Consider the following 14,282-nt stretch of genomic DNA (forward strand, 5'->3'; position numbering starts at 1 on the left):
CTCTGGTTGTGAAATCCACCTGCAGTGTATGCTGGCAGTGTGCATACTTTAAGGGAAAGTCATAGAAAGTTTTGCTAGATTGCTAAATCTGGATTAGAAAGTAGGTGGCTCCTGCCAATTTTGAAGGCTTACCCCAAAAACTATACAAGAATTCACCTGCACAGCTGCTGTAACAATGGGGACTGCAACAAGGACCGGTTGTGGCTAGTTTCTGATTAGTGATTAAAAAAGAATTCACAATAAAAAAACTTGGCAACTTCTGTAGAAATTTCTGCACTGGAAGGACAAATCGCCAAAATCCTTGACGTTGTGCAGCACTTTGATCAGTGGTGCAGTTATTCAATATTCAAAAAAATGAAATATCTCTGCTGTAAGTCATTTTCCAGTGAAGATATAGAGTCCTAAAAGGTAAGCAACAAGTTAGCCTAATTTAGTGCTTGCATATAGCAGCCCTTTACGCATAATAGATAAATGGGGAATTGGTGTGGCCTTCATGTAAACATAACAGCACAAGGAAGAAAATCAACTGTACTAACCAACAAATGAGGGTCGTTCGTGAATTGACAAAAGATGTTTATTGTGCTGGTGTTAGACAGCAAGGGCAGCTTCATAGGTGAATTGTGGCTGTCTTGATGCTAGTTGCTTTTAGTACAATGGGGGAGAGAACTGCAGCTCCTCACCTAGATGGTATCTTGAATGTGTGTGATCGTTCGTCAAATGAGGGGGGAGGGGGCGGAAGTGACTGGTGTCAAGTATAAGGTTGGGGAGAGGCACAACTGTGCTTCATCTGTCTAGTGAGGCCCTGAACACAATGAAGAAAACCATCTAGTCAGTCTTCAGACATCTCTGTGATGTGCTTAGGTATTTTGCATATCGCAGAGATCTCCCCCATATGCATGTTGCATATCATGCATGCATGATGGAAATGCACTTGTAAAATGTGATAACAGTGAAAATGCTGTAACAATGTGAAAGTGATCGAAATTGGTCTAAACCGATGTCAAGTGGTGTCAACAGGTGTAAGTGATGTGACAGAACATTCCACTGGCACTACACACTGTTTTGTTTTTCTGTGCATCTTGCTTTAGCCCTGTTCCATTAATATCATTGTTTTCAAAATAACTACAATAGTAGCTGTTGTGCAGTTGACAAGATATTTCATTTCATTTATTGAAGCCTTAAAGGCCCGGAGGCATTACATAAGGCGGGGGCAAACAAAGTGTGAGGAACTCTTCATCACGCTAAGGAGGGAAAAGAGGAAGAAAAGATAGACGAAGAATAGAAAAGGAAACAACGCTCAGGAGGGAACCGAGCAAGCAGTACTATCATCAAAATCACTGTAAAGAAACCATAAAATACAGCAAAATACATACTACATAAGTACTATTAAAAACATATTATGCATGAGAATGAATCACTATCAATTAATTACTTAAAAGGGGTCAAGTAGCAAATGCATTTGCTACTTGCCATTCTAGGTATAGTGGATTGTTAGTTTCTCACGGAAAGTCGTGTGGTCGGCGGAAGAGACAATACAGTCGGGCAGAGTGTTCCACAGCGCTATTGCATTTGGAAAAAAAGAATCCTTCATCGAAGACGTACGGCACTGAATGTGCGCGATTGGACAGCTGTGGTTGAGGCGGGGAGAGATTCTAGGCGGGGGGTTGTAGTCGAGGGTGTCTGGCTATTTGGTGATAGTAGAAAGAGTGAAGCATGCAGAGACGCGAGATGATACGACGCGATTGGAGACTGGGAAGATCGAGTGTGCATTTTAGTTCAGTTATGCTGGTTTTACTTGAGTAGTTTGACATGATAAAGCGTGCAGCACGATTCTGAATGGCTTCTAATTCATAGGTGAGATATGCTTGCGAGGGGTGCCAGATAGATGATGCGTACTCCAGTTGCGGCGGAACGTATGTCTGATATGCAAGTTTTTTTATAGCGGGCGATGCAGATTTCAGATTGCGACGTAAAAAACCAAGTGTGCGCGAGGCGTTTGCGCATATTGTTTCAATGTGAGTAACCCATGATAATGATGATGTCAAGTGAACACCTAGATACTTATAGCAGTCTGTTCGTGGTATTGTAGTTGAGCTTATGTGGTACACGTAATTTGTAATGCTGCGCTTACGTGAAAAGAACATACATTGGCACTTATTAAGGTTAAGAGGCATGAACCATTTTTCACACCATGAAACGATAGTGTCTATGTCTTCTTGTAGGTCAATGGAATCACCAGGGTTATAGATGGCATTGTAGGTGACGCAGTCATCAGCAAAAAGATGGTCTAGTTTTTGTGTTACATGGCAGGTCATTGATATAGATTAAATACAACAGCGGGGATAAGCCTGCTCCCTGGGGGACACCGGATGTAACATCAGAAAGGTGTGCGTCGTGAGAGTTAGCGGATGTGTATTGTACGCGTCCTTTTAGGAAATGTTCGATCCAAGTAATCAGTGATGGGGGTATTCCAAGAGTAGATAATTTGGCAAGTAGGTGATTGTGGGGGACGCAGTCGAAGGCCTTCGAAAAGTCTAAGAAAATGGCGGCAATTTGTAGGTGATCGTCCATGTGTTGTAAGATTTCATCGGTGAATTCAGAGCTGAGTTTCGCAGGACAATAGTTTTCCAAAACCATGCTGATATGAATAGAAGAAGTTAATTGATTCAAGGTAGTGCATTAGATTGTTTGCAATGATATGTTCCAGCAGTTTAGAGGGGATATTGGTTAAAGAAATTGGACGATAGTTACATGCTTTTGTTCGATCACCAGATTTATGGATGGGAATGATTTGAGCCTTTTTCCAATCGTGAGGAACTTCACCAGTACTGATTGATTGCTGGAAAAGTAAGCTAAGTATTGCGCTTGACAGGGAACTGGTGTTCTTAAGTAATTTGCTGCTGATTTGATTGCAACCAGCCGAGGAGGATAATTTTAGAGCCTGTATTAGCCCAGCTATTCCATCAGCGTTAATCTGGATATCGGGCATTGTGGACAGTGAGTGGCATGGTAATTCGTGAGAACTGAAGTTTATAGCAGGAGAAAATACTGATGTGAAGAAATTGTTAAGGGCTGTAGCACACTTTTCAGTTTCCATTAGTACATTGTCGTCGTCTGATAGTTGCAGCTGAGTTTGGCGCTTAGGCGGGGAGATAATCTGAAAGAATTTACTGGGACCGTTAAGTGTTATGGATGATGAGCAACAATGTGCTTTCAAGCAGTTCATTAGGAACTGCTCATGTGGAAGCAGATTGTGCCTGTTAGCATATGCTTCATTCTAAAAGTTGACAGTCACTTTAGTATCCTTACATTATTTGAATGCGAAAGCATAATGACTTCTCCAAGTTATCATTTTACATTAAAACTCTGCCTTAATCCACCTTGTTCTAATTTGTACTAACCTTAATCCAATTTTGGTAGTGGGCCAGTGCAACGCCATGACTGTTCACTGTAGGATTTTGCAGTGCGAGCCACAGCAGGTCTAGCACCGGGAATGTGACATCGTCACTTGGTCACGTCGGTTTTGATACCAGCGGATGATAGCAACGGGCTGTGGATTTCTCGCTTCATATGGCATATCTGGCTTTTGCCTTAATAATAATGAAATTACATGCTTTTGTAAGTAAAGCTGACAAATAAGGTTATGAGAATTGCTGAATCCAAAGCTATTTTTGCACCAACAAAAAACTTGTATCCGTAGTAGATAACACTGCTAAGTTTGTTTGGTTTACTATCACTTTTACATTGTACGCACTGCAATTTGAGTACAAGTGTATCATAGCAGCTTCAGAGAAAATCAACTAGTTTTCTCTGCATTCAACTAGAAAGTCAATGTTCACACTATAGTGAGCAACGTCCTGGTTGGTAATCACTGAATGTCCAGTTTCCTGCTTTGCACTTGGCAAATTTGGGCAGTAGAAAGATGCTGCGTGTAACAGTGATTAACAGTGGGAGAACAAAAGAAACCTCAGCCTGGAGCGCATACTAGTATAAAATGGCTAATTGACAGTTTGATATGCCTTCATATTAATGAAATGGCTCCAAATTGAGGCTATTCTTGTTTGCCTACTGTCAATTGAAGTCATTCTCTTCCATAAGTCATCTTTCTTTACACAGATACTATGAAGGAATATAAATGCAGTGCTGTGTTGCTTGACTCAAATGCACTTTTTAATGACCAGTGTGCATGTTTTAATTTAGGAATTGAAGCCAGTGAGTGCTTAAGACATGTTGATTTAGAAGGGGGGTACCGGGACAAGCCCCAATTTTGAGGCATGCATCTAATGCATGTGGCATCAGTGCTGTAATGTTACATGTATAATTTTCTTCCAAAGCTTTCTCTTTAAACTATTTGGAACACCTATGCACTTGCACCACATCTTTGGACTGATTGCAAAACTGTGCTCAGGAATCCTGAATAAGAGCATGCCTTCAGTGCACAACAGCTTTTAATGTCATCAACTAAGTAATTCAGCTAAATTCAAATAAAGCTTACTTGAAGTTGCTATTATTGCAATATTCCTTGCGTCCACTGCCACAAGTAATGTGTTGTCAACATTATGTCTACTGTATTGTTTTAATGAACACATCTGCAGAAACACCAGGTGTATAAGACTATAGTTATGCCCCCAGCTACTATTAGTTTGAACTGGTCTAATAGTTCACGATTTTGGTTTAGCTTTAAAAGAAATGCAACCAGGTACACATGCTTTTATACATGCATGAATGAATGTGTGCAAAAATGTGTGATCGTATGTACCATCGTGTGATATGGCAAGCCCAACAACTGTATGATGCAGTATAGGCCTGACATGCTGAAGTTTTAAACACACTGTGGCACAACCTAGTGGTAAGTGACAAAGTCTGGATAGTGCGAGCCACAGCTCAGTACATTGGCACCCCCCTACTCACTCAAGACTTGCCACGACCCTTGTGCTCACCTTAGCATCTATGAAGTGGACCAACCCCAATGAAGAGGCAATGCAATCAATGTCACTCCCTCATCCCCGTATCTCGTCACCTGTCGCCATCACCCCAACATCCACCCAGTGAAAACACTTCATCCGTGGAACATCCACATCATGTCCCAACATCTGTGCACTGTTTCGGAGACAAATAGGACATCAACCAGACATTCAGTTTTGGATGACCTACTAAAGATGCCACAAGGACATTGCATCTGGCACTTTTTTTTTAGGCCTCACATTATTAGTTGATCTCCCAGAGGCCTTGTTTTTTAGTCTCCTCATGACAGAATTGTGTTTCCTCATATGTATAAATTATAATGTGAACCTATCATGTCTGTAGCTCATGTGTACATTGCATGTTTCAAATTTTCTGCTGCAATTTAGTTCAAAAATTTCAGTTCAATATGCCACTAGTACCCAGAGGAAGGCCTAGAAGAATGACGACTGCACTGCAATGTGCATTTGTGTGCACGCCATAATATATACAACCTTGCTGTGTGGGTATTCTGGCCATTGTATTTCACACAGCGTCTTCTGCGAACAAAGGCTCTGACATACTCATCCATTGGGCTCAATATGTCCCCATGATGCACTTCACGCACATTTAAGGGATGTCCACAAGATGTGTAAAATGTGGCCAAACAATTGTGCGAGGAGCGTCTGCTAGAAAAAGTTGGCACATCTTGGAGGTACACCAATATCCTCGCAGTGGATGATACAATTGCAATCATCGTTCAGTAGCACCTGACAGGAGGTTGAAATTCAATAAATCTTCATTACTGCCCTTATATAGGTGTCCAGCAGGCTTGTATGTAAAGAATTGCATGTAATTAATTACTTGGTAATGCTTACTGTAATTCAGTTACATTTTTTTTAGTAACCAATTGCATATAGCCAGTTGTCTCTTGAGAAGACAAGCTGTAACAAGAGTTGCAGCTTTGAGGACTTGAAAGTGGTAGGAACTACAGTAGAATGCTTACAGTTGTGTCACACAGCATCCTTTTGGATACATGTATTCAGACAGGCAAACCTGGGTGCTCAGTATTTCCACAAGTTATAATGCTACACCAGCTGTGTACCAATGAATTGAACAGGTGCTGGTATATCTGGATAGTGGCAACCACTTTGGACATTAATGCTAGGAAATCACATGCAGGTGATTTTTCAGCTTTTCACTGACCCTAGTGGGAGTGCCTTCTTCAATCCCCAGCAACAATTAAGCACTGCACTTCATACAGGACCCAAACAGCACTGTCACGACATTGAGTAACCACAATCTTGTAGTTATTGCCACGCTGCCCTTCCCTCCAGCGCACACATCAAGCGAGTTTTCAGTGTTGCTGCCAATGCCTTCACAAGGAAACGAGGCAAGATGACCGACAAAAATTATAAAAAGTGAAGACAAGCAATGTGTGAAGAGCTGCAGAAGATGCACTGGAAGTGCCAGGCCAGCTCCTAATAATTGTATCTGTGCATTGTCAATAAAAATTTGGAAGAATGTAACATAAAATTAATCACTTACTTTTCGTGTCATTCCTCAATTACTTTAGTGGGGTAGTAATCGGTAACTGTAAACAATTGCATTTTTGAATGAAGTAATTGTAATAAGTTACATTTTTTTCTGTAACGTACAAGTCTGGTGTGCACAGACGTTAAAAGGTGTCTGTATTAGCCGTTTTTGGCCTAAGCTTAAAGAAAACTGAAGCGAACGGTTCTGTCAATTCTGAAATCATCATCAGTGCCATTTTGTAATCCAATACTTTTGCACGCAACATTTTATTTGCACTTTCCGTCATCCATAGGTGGCATGGCAGAAGTTGAATATGGTGGGAATTGAGTTGATAGAGGCATCAAGGAAATGTACATCTTGAGAAACGGGCAGCTTGTGAGTCTTTAGTGTTCCTCACCACATTGCTCAGCTTTTCTGAAGAAACGGAAAAATGTCTTGTTGAAGGTGAGGCTGTGCTTAATGCCGGCCATGTTATATGAACTTAATTGTTCATCATGGAATTAAAGGGACACTAAAGCAAAACACTAAATCAGTTTAGATGGATAAAGCATTCTTTGAAAACGCTGATGTCACTAATTTCGAAATAATAGTTTGATTATTTACAGAGGAAATGAAGGTCAAAGTTTCAGTTTTTGAATTTTGCACCGAATCCCCAACGCCGGTAGGTCACTATGACATCACATTCATTCATTCACAAAACTTTATTAGCGTCCTGAAGCCCGGTCTTTTCAGACCGAGGCGGGCCGCTCTGACATCACAGATATCGAAGTATTTTTTCGTAGTATTTAGGTCACATTGGCCCAGCAAAAGTTCCCGAAACTCGCCATGTTCAATATTTGGCTCCTTTAGAACACAATGTAGTCTATCTTTACTGTTAAATAATTACCTGTGCCCAAGAAGACGCTGTCAAAATTCATGACATCACGCGAGCTGGTCATGCGAGCAGCAGCTCGCGTGATGTCAGCGAGGCTCCACCACCCATCTTTTGTTATTGCGTTTTTTCTGGCAGACCAAGCATCTTGTCGTGGTAAGAGTGGTGTTATTTTTATATTGTTGAAGGGTTATTTAATTACTTATACAGAAGAAACCATTTTTCTCTTTAGTGTCCCTTTAAAGAGACCACAAGCACCGTAGTCCGCGCTGAGCTTCCTAGCTTGCAAGTAACCAGCACTGTAAAAAGCTCAACCCATATGATAGAAGTCGAACTTTGCAACGGAACTGGTGCCATAAACATCACTGCACTTTTTTGTGAGTAATATCTCTCTAATGCTTCAGAGTAGGCACCCAGCAGTCAGTCGAACACTGAGCACGGTACCGTTCACAGGTGAATGAAGCTCACATTGGTAGTCATGATGCTACCTAAAATTAACGTTACATGCATTCACAATGAGAGGCATGTCTCACGGTGATACTTCAGCTATGCAATGCTTCTTAAGGAACCTGAAATTACAGGGAAAGAGGTTTCAAGTTCACAAAGCTTTTCGTTTGTGAATGCTGTTTACCATTGGATGGCAACCTTTGCTAATGATACATTCGACTTCATGACTGGCTGGCATCTGCTGGCAAGACCAGTTCTAGCGTAATATTTTGTGAATGTGGGCTCAGTTAAGCAGTGCCAAATAACAAGATGCATGCTAGGTGATCAGCTGTGCCAGCACAGGCTGTCTCATCGGTCAATGTGTGCAATAGTGTTTCCCCAGACTATAGGGCGATATTGGGACATGTTGATGCATTAGGGTCATTTTTTTCCTTTTTTTTTCCACAGAATTCTTTTGGCTACATTGTATATTTCTGAAGCAACAGCATTTCTTTTAAGCCACATTCACTGTGATTTGAACTCCTTTTCAAGAATGTATCTATCAATTCTCAAAAAAGCGAAGTACTTGACACACTGAATGCAGTGCAACAGTCTAAACACTAAAAAAATGACCTTAGAAGTATTCTTTGTTTAAATACTCACTGCACATGACCATTTCGTCACTCAAGTTCTTCCCTATCTGCAGCCTTGTCGCCCACATCTTCTTTTGTTTTTTAACCTTCAGAAAATGGTGTGTGCATGCTTATTTTCACTGAAATCCCACTGAATTTCTATTTTGGTACAATGAGCACGCGGTTATTTTTCACCCGTCAATCGTTTGTCACCATTCTCAAGAGCGCTGAAATATTGTAGAAACCGCATAAGCCAGGAACCCATCACCACTCTACAGCTTCAGAGAAAATTCATGCAGTGATGCCAGTGTATCTGGAAAGGGGAGCAAGGCACAGCTGACTAGTGCCATAGAACATTTTTCAGAATCACTGCTGTGGGATGAACATGTCAATGTGATATTACAAAAGTTGGGTGCGATAACGGGAATTCTGAACAGAAACCGCTACTTTATTCTGAAGTCAATAAAATTGTTGATCTATAATGCCCTCTTCGCTTCGTATCTAAACTACTGTCATTTGGTCTGGGGGACTACTACACAATCTAACTTCTCGCGACTATTAGTAATGCAAAAAATAGTATTGAAAATAATTGAGAATGTGCCAATCCAGCATTCTACTGCAGAGCTCCTTAAAAAATTTAGAATAACTGCAGCACAAGACACATATGAGTATAAATTGTTGCGTGAATCTCGCCTAAACTATGACTGTCATAATTCTCTCTTCATGGGGTTAGTAAATCTCCATCCAAAGGAAGTATCATGTAACACAAGAACAACAGAAATATGGAATGTTCCGTATTGTCGCACTGGCTATGGTCGGCAAATGCTTCACAACAAACTTCCACGTCTACTAAATGACCTAATAATGACAGGAAAGTAGCGGGCACAGCGTTTTCAAGAAAGGAAACGCAAGCAAGGCAGATGACGATTATTGTCGTGGCACAAATATACACCCCAAAGCGTGCAAACTGTTTTAGGGTGTACTCTTAGGCAAAGTTACACCCTTTGGCTTGCCTCTTCTGCCACACAATGATAATCGTTATCTGCCTTGATGCGTTTCCTTTCTTTAACGCTGTGAGCCCGGTACTTTCCAGTATCGAATGGCACGCGCGTTATCAGCATAGAACAGTTTACACCCTTTGGAGTGCCCCTTCTGATAACGTGCGTGCCATTAGTTACTGGAAAGTTCCGGGCTCGCAGCGTTAAAGAAAGGAAACGCATCAAGGCAGATGAAGATTACACTCTTAGAAATATTTACACCCTTTGGGGCGTATCTTGTCCCACAACAATAATCGTCATCTGTCTTGCCCGCGTTTCCTTTCTTTAACGCTGCGAGCCCGGTACTTCCCAGTCACGAACGGCATGTGCATTATCAGTGTGACGCAGCTTCTCGAAAGGGAAGTAGCGAACGCTGAGCTTTACAAGAAAGGAAACTCGGGCAAGACAGATGACGATTACACTCTTAAAACGGTTGCACCCTTTGGGGTGTATATTTGTCCCACAACAATATTCGTCATCTGGCTTGCTTGCGTTTCCTTTCCTGAAAACTCGGCGCTCGCGGGCAGCCCCAAAGGGTGTAAGCCCCAAAGGGGCTTACACCCTTTGGGGCTTACACTCTTAAAACGGTTGCACTCTTGGGGTGCACTCTTGGGGTGAAAGTACCATGCTCGCAGCGTTAAAGAAAGGAAACGTGGGCAGCATGGATGACGATCATTGTTGTGGGACAAGATTCGCCCCAAAGAGTGTAAATTTTTCTAAGAGTGTATTGTTGTGGGACACACTCTTAAAACGGTTGCACCCTTTGGGGTGTATATTTGTCCCTTAACAATAATCGTCATCTGCCTTGCTTGCGTTTCCTCCCCTGAAAACTCGGCGCTCGCTACTTTCCTGTCGAGAATGCTGCGTCACACTAATAAGGCGCATGCCGTTCGTGACTGGAAATTACCGTGCTCGCAGCGTTAAAGAAAGGAAACGCGGGCAGCCCCAAAGGGTGTAAGCCCCAAAGGGGCTTACACCCTTTGGGGCTTACACTCTTAAAACGGTTGCACCCTTTGGGGTGTATATTTGTCCCACAACAATAATCGTCATCTGCCTTGCTTGCGTTTCCTTTCCTGAAAACTCGGCGCTCGCTACTTTCCTGTCGAGAATGCTGCGTCACGCTGATAACGCGCATGCCGTTCGTGACTGGGAAGTACCGGGCTCGCAGCGTTAAAGAAAGGAAACGCGGGCAACACGGATGACGATTATTGTTGTGGGACAAGATACGCCCCAAAGGGTGTAAATTTTCTAGGAGCACTCTTAGAAAAATTTACACCCTTTGGGGCGTATCTTGTCCCACAACGATAATCGTCATCCGTGTTGCCCGCGTTTCCTTTCTTTAACGCTGCGAGCCCGGCACTTTCCAGTCACGAATGGCATGCGCGTTATCAGTGTGACGCAGCATTCTCGACAGGAAAGTAGCGAGCGCTGAGTTTTCAGGAAAGGAAACGCAAGCAGGGCAGATGACGATTATTGTTGTGGGACAAATATACACCCCAAAGGGTGCAACCGTTTTAAGAGTGAATGCTATGTCATGTTAATAACGCGCCTGCCGTTCGTTACTGGAAAGTACCGAGCTCGCCGCGTTAAAGAAAGGAAATGCAATAGACAGATGACGATTATCGTTGCGGCAGAAGGGTGTAATTGAATGCATGCATTCTTAAATAGGTTGCACCCTTTGGGGTGTAAATTTGTCCCACAACAATAATCATTATCTGTCTTTCGTGCGTTTCCTTTCCTGAAAACTCGGCGCTCGCTACTTTCCTGTCGAGAATGCTGCGTCACACTGATAACGCGCATGCCGTTCGTGACTGGGAAGTACCGGGCTCGCCGCGGTAGAGAAAGGAAACGCGGGGAAGACAGATGACGATTATTGTTGTGGGACAAGATAAGCCGCAAAGGGTGTAAATTATTCTAAGAGTGTGTGTAGAATAAAGAACAAACTTTTGTTATGTCGTCAGTAATCAGAGACAAGTACACTCTTAAAACGGTTGCACCCTTTGGGGTGTATATTTGTCCCACAACGATAATCGTCATCTGCCTTGCTTGCGTTTCCTTTCCTGAAAACTCGGCGCTCGCTACTTCCCAGTCACGAACGGCATGCGCGTTATCAGTGCGACGCAGCTTCTCGAAAGGAAAGTAGCGAGCGCCGAGCCAGCCGAGCTTTCAAGAAAGGAAACTCGGGCAAGACAAATGACGATTATTGTTGTGGGACAAGATAAGCCACAAAGGGTGTAAATATTTCTAAAAGTGTATAATATGAGGTTACACTTTTCTGAATTTTTATATCTGCACTACGGTATCTGCACTTTGCATTCTAGAGCAATGTCTTGAGTCTCGTGCACGAGTTAAAAAGAAATTTAAGAATTCATTATTGACTTTAATTAGAACTTTTCCCACTTTCGTTACAAAACTTTCGCCAACGCGCCTATAAAATGATAAGAAAAATAAAGTACGAAGAAAGTTGAAATGAGCGTTTCTTTATTTAACCGACGCCTGTTGTACTTCGTTTTAAGCATAGAGTTAGTAGAACAACTCTAGAGGAAAAGCTGGGCCGGAAAAACTCTATGGTTTTAAGCGCCGTGTCTAGCGAGCTCGGGAGAACTGACTTTTAGCGCTTTTAGCATTGCCAACCATGTGCCACCGTCATGGCGGCGGCCACGGATGGAGGTGTGTACGACTGCCTTAACTTGTAAGTTATTCAATTTTACAACTTTCCTTTAGCCTGGTGTGTATATTTACCAGATCGGAGAGTATGCGCAAAATAATATTATGCTACCTGCTGCATTGCAGTATAAGCGCTTACTGCCACAATATACACCAGCTCATGCTGCGGTACTGACCACTTAACATATTATCTAAACGAAAGATGCGAAATTATCAATTTTGAATCGCTCGTTTTGTTTCTTAATTATTTTGTCGTTCTTATACATGCACCGTACTTTTTAGCTGCCTTACTGTCGTGGCACTGGAGTGCTGCTGATATAACTCCATGACTTCTGACGCAGCGAACTGGGTGGCTGATATCTCCAGTGTTTTGCAGAAAAAAATTATTGGTCTGACGCCTACCGAACAACGCAGTGACAGATGTTTGTTGGATGTCACGCATGCCGTGTCGACGTTACCACACATTTGTGATTGTCCTGTTTGTGTCGGTTAAGGTGAATTATGAAAAATGAGACGGAAAGCAGTACTATGGTGCCATAATGTCTAAGGTGCACGAAGTATATGCTTTGTGAGTATTATTGTTATTTGTGTGCGAAGAAGCACGTTAGTGTACCTTATAATATGCTTGTAAACGTTAATATTTTTGTTGTTGTCATGCTGAAGTGCTCAGCCCAAGATGTAATTGTTGCTATAATAGATGAGGCTTTTGTACGTTTCGGGATAGAAACCATATTCTTTCCATAGTTATCTTCTTTAAATCAATTAGCTTTCTGCTAAGTGAAATCGGCGTTTCACAGTTCACTGTCATCGCTGCTGCTTTTTTTTTTTTTCGCGCTACGATCAATTCAACGCTGTGCCTAGTAGTTAAGAGTACTTAATTAGATTACATAAGAAGTGTAGTACGAACAGTAAATGTCAAAGTGCAGGTGCGTTGGCTACTGCTCTGGCACCCCTAAATGAATGTCTTTGTGGTTTGGTTAAATTTAACTTGAAGTATGGTATTACTTCATGGTATTACATGGTATGGTACTTCATGGTATTACTTATGGTATTACTTACTTGAAGTATAGTATTACTTCTCTCCACCTTGCGGGTTTCCGCAGAACTACTACGTCAAGTATGGTGAATGTAATGTAACAGTCGACTTCCATTAACTCAACATCGGCGGGATGCAGAAAACTAGGTTGAATTATCGGAAACGCGAAATAAAGAATGCATTTGGAAGTTCCTATAGGTTGGCAGTATCAGTAGATGCTTGCTCATCAGTATTTTTGCTGTCATTGTACTCACGCTCATGTGCACTCACAATCGTCAGTACTCATGCCCACTCATACTAGCCAACACTCGCTCGCATTCATAGTTGCTTTCATTGATACTTACCGGCACTCACTCATCCGTACTCAAGCCCACTCATGATCGTTGACGTTCACTTACGTTTATACTCAGGTCCGCTCAAACTCGCCGTTACTGACTTTCATGCGTAATCATGTACACAATCACACCCTTCGTCACGCACTAAAGCTCTATCTCACACCTGTGAATTAAATGTGGAGCGAGTATGAGCCAGTGCACTGGTGTGTGAGTATGCCGACTTATGGAACTAGCTTCAAATTAAACAAGTATTTGTAATGCCTTGTGGTGGCCTCCACCTGAATTTTAAGTGCACTGTACGAACTAACTTGCCAGATCACTATGCATGATAGAGCATGGTTGTAATTGTCTACATGTGTAGCTTCTGGCAAGACACAGCACTGTTGATACTTCAACTGAGATTGATCGAAACTCCCAGACTGCGGCTGCTGTGATATGGAAGTTCCGCTTTTGGCATGTCGTCATCTGTTGGTGGCTTCCTTATTTCTACATCGTTGTCAGTGCTAGCATGCTCTTTCGTGCTGACTTTGCCTAGAACTGTATCAATTTTGTCCAGCAACTGCTCAACCGGGCCATCCATGTCTACACTGTCATGCAGTCATGTGAAACCACCATTCCTGAAAAACGGTTTGTGATTGTTGGTGGCTTGCCAGCCTTTACACACTCATTTGAGCATGGAGAGCACTTTTGGTGTGGCCGATGGTATCTATATCCTGGCTACTAGGAATCAATTCCTGATTCAATTGTCTGGTTTTACATTTCAATTTCATTTCAAGCTTGAAATAAGCTTTTTCTCTATAG

General features: G+C 42.2%; 1 protein-coding gene across 4 annotated transcripts in view; it reads left to right on the plus strand.

The window, feature by feature from the left end:
• The first annotated feature begins 12,000 nt into the window (after positions 1-12,000).
• Positions 12,001-14,282, plus strand: part of LOC135903142 (phosphatidylinositol-3-phosphatase SAC1-like) — a 93,314-nt gene continuing 91,032 nt past the window's right edge. For 2 of the 4 annotated variants that reach the window (XM_065433543.1, XM_065433547.1), the window contains exon 1: positions 12,001-12,135. In XM_065433543.1, the coding sequence (XP_065289615.1) occupies positions 12,092-12,135 (44 nt within the window). In that variant the 5' untranslated portion in view covers positions 12,001-12,091. Of the gene's footprint in view, positions 12,136-12,528; positions 12,679-14,037; positions 14,109-14,282 lie in introns of those variants that run through there. The other 2 variants (XM_065433544.2, XM_065433546.1) reach the window with 2 other exon arrangements.

The sequence above is a fragment of the Dermacentor albipictus genome, chromosome 1, assembly GCF_038994185.2.
Source record: "Dermacentor albipictus isolate Rhodes 1998 colony chromosome 1, USDA_Dalb.pri_finalv2, whole genome shotgun sequence".
NCBI classification, from domain to species: domain Eukaryota; kingdom Metazoa; phylum Arthropoda; class Arachnida; order Ixodida; family Ixodidae; genus Dermacentor; species Dermacentor albipictus.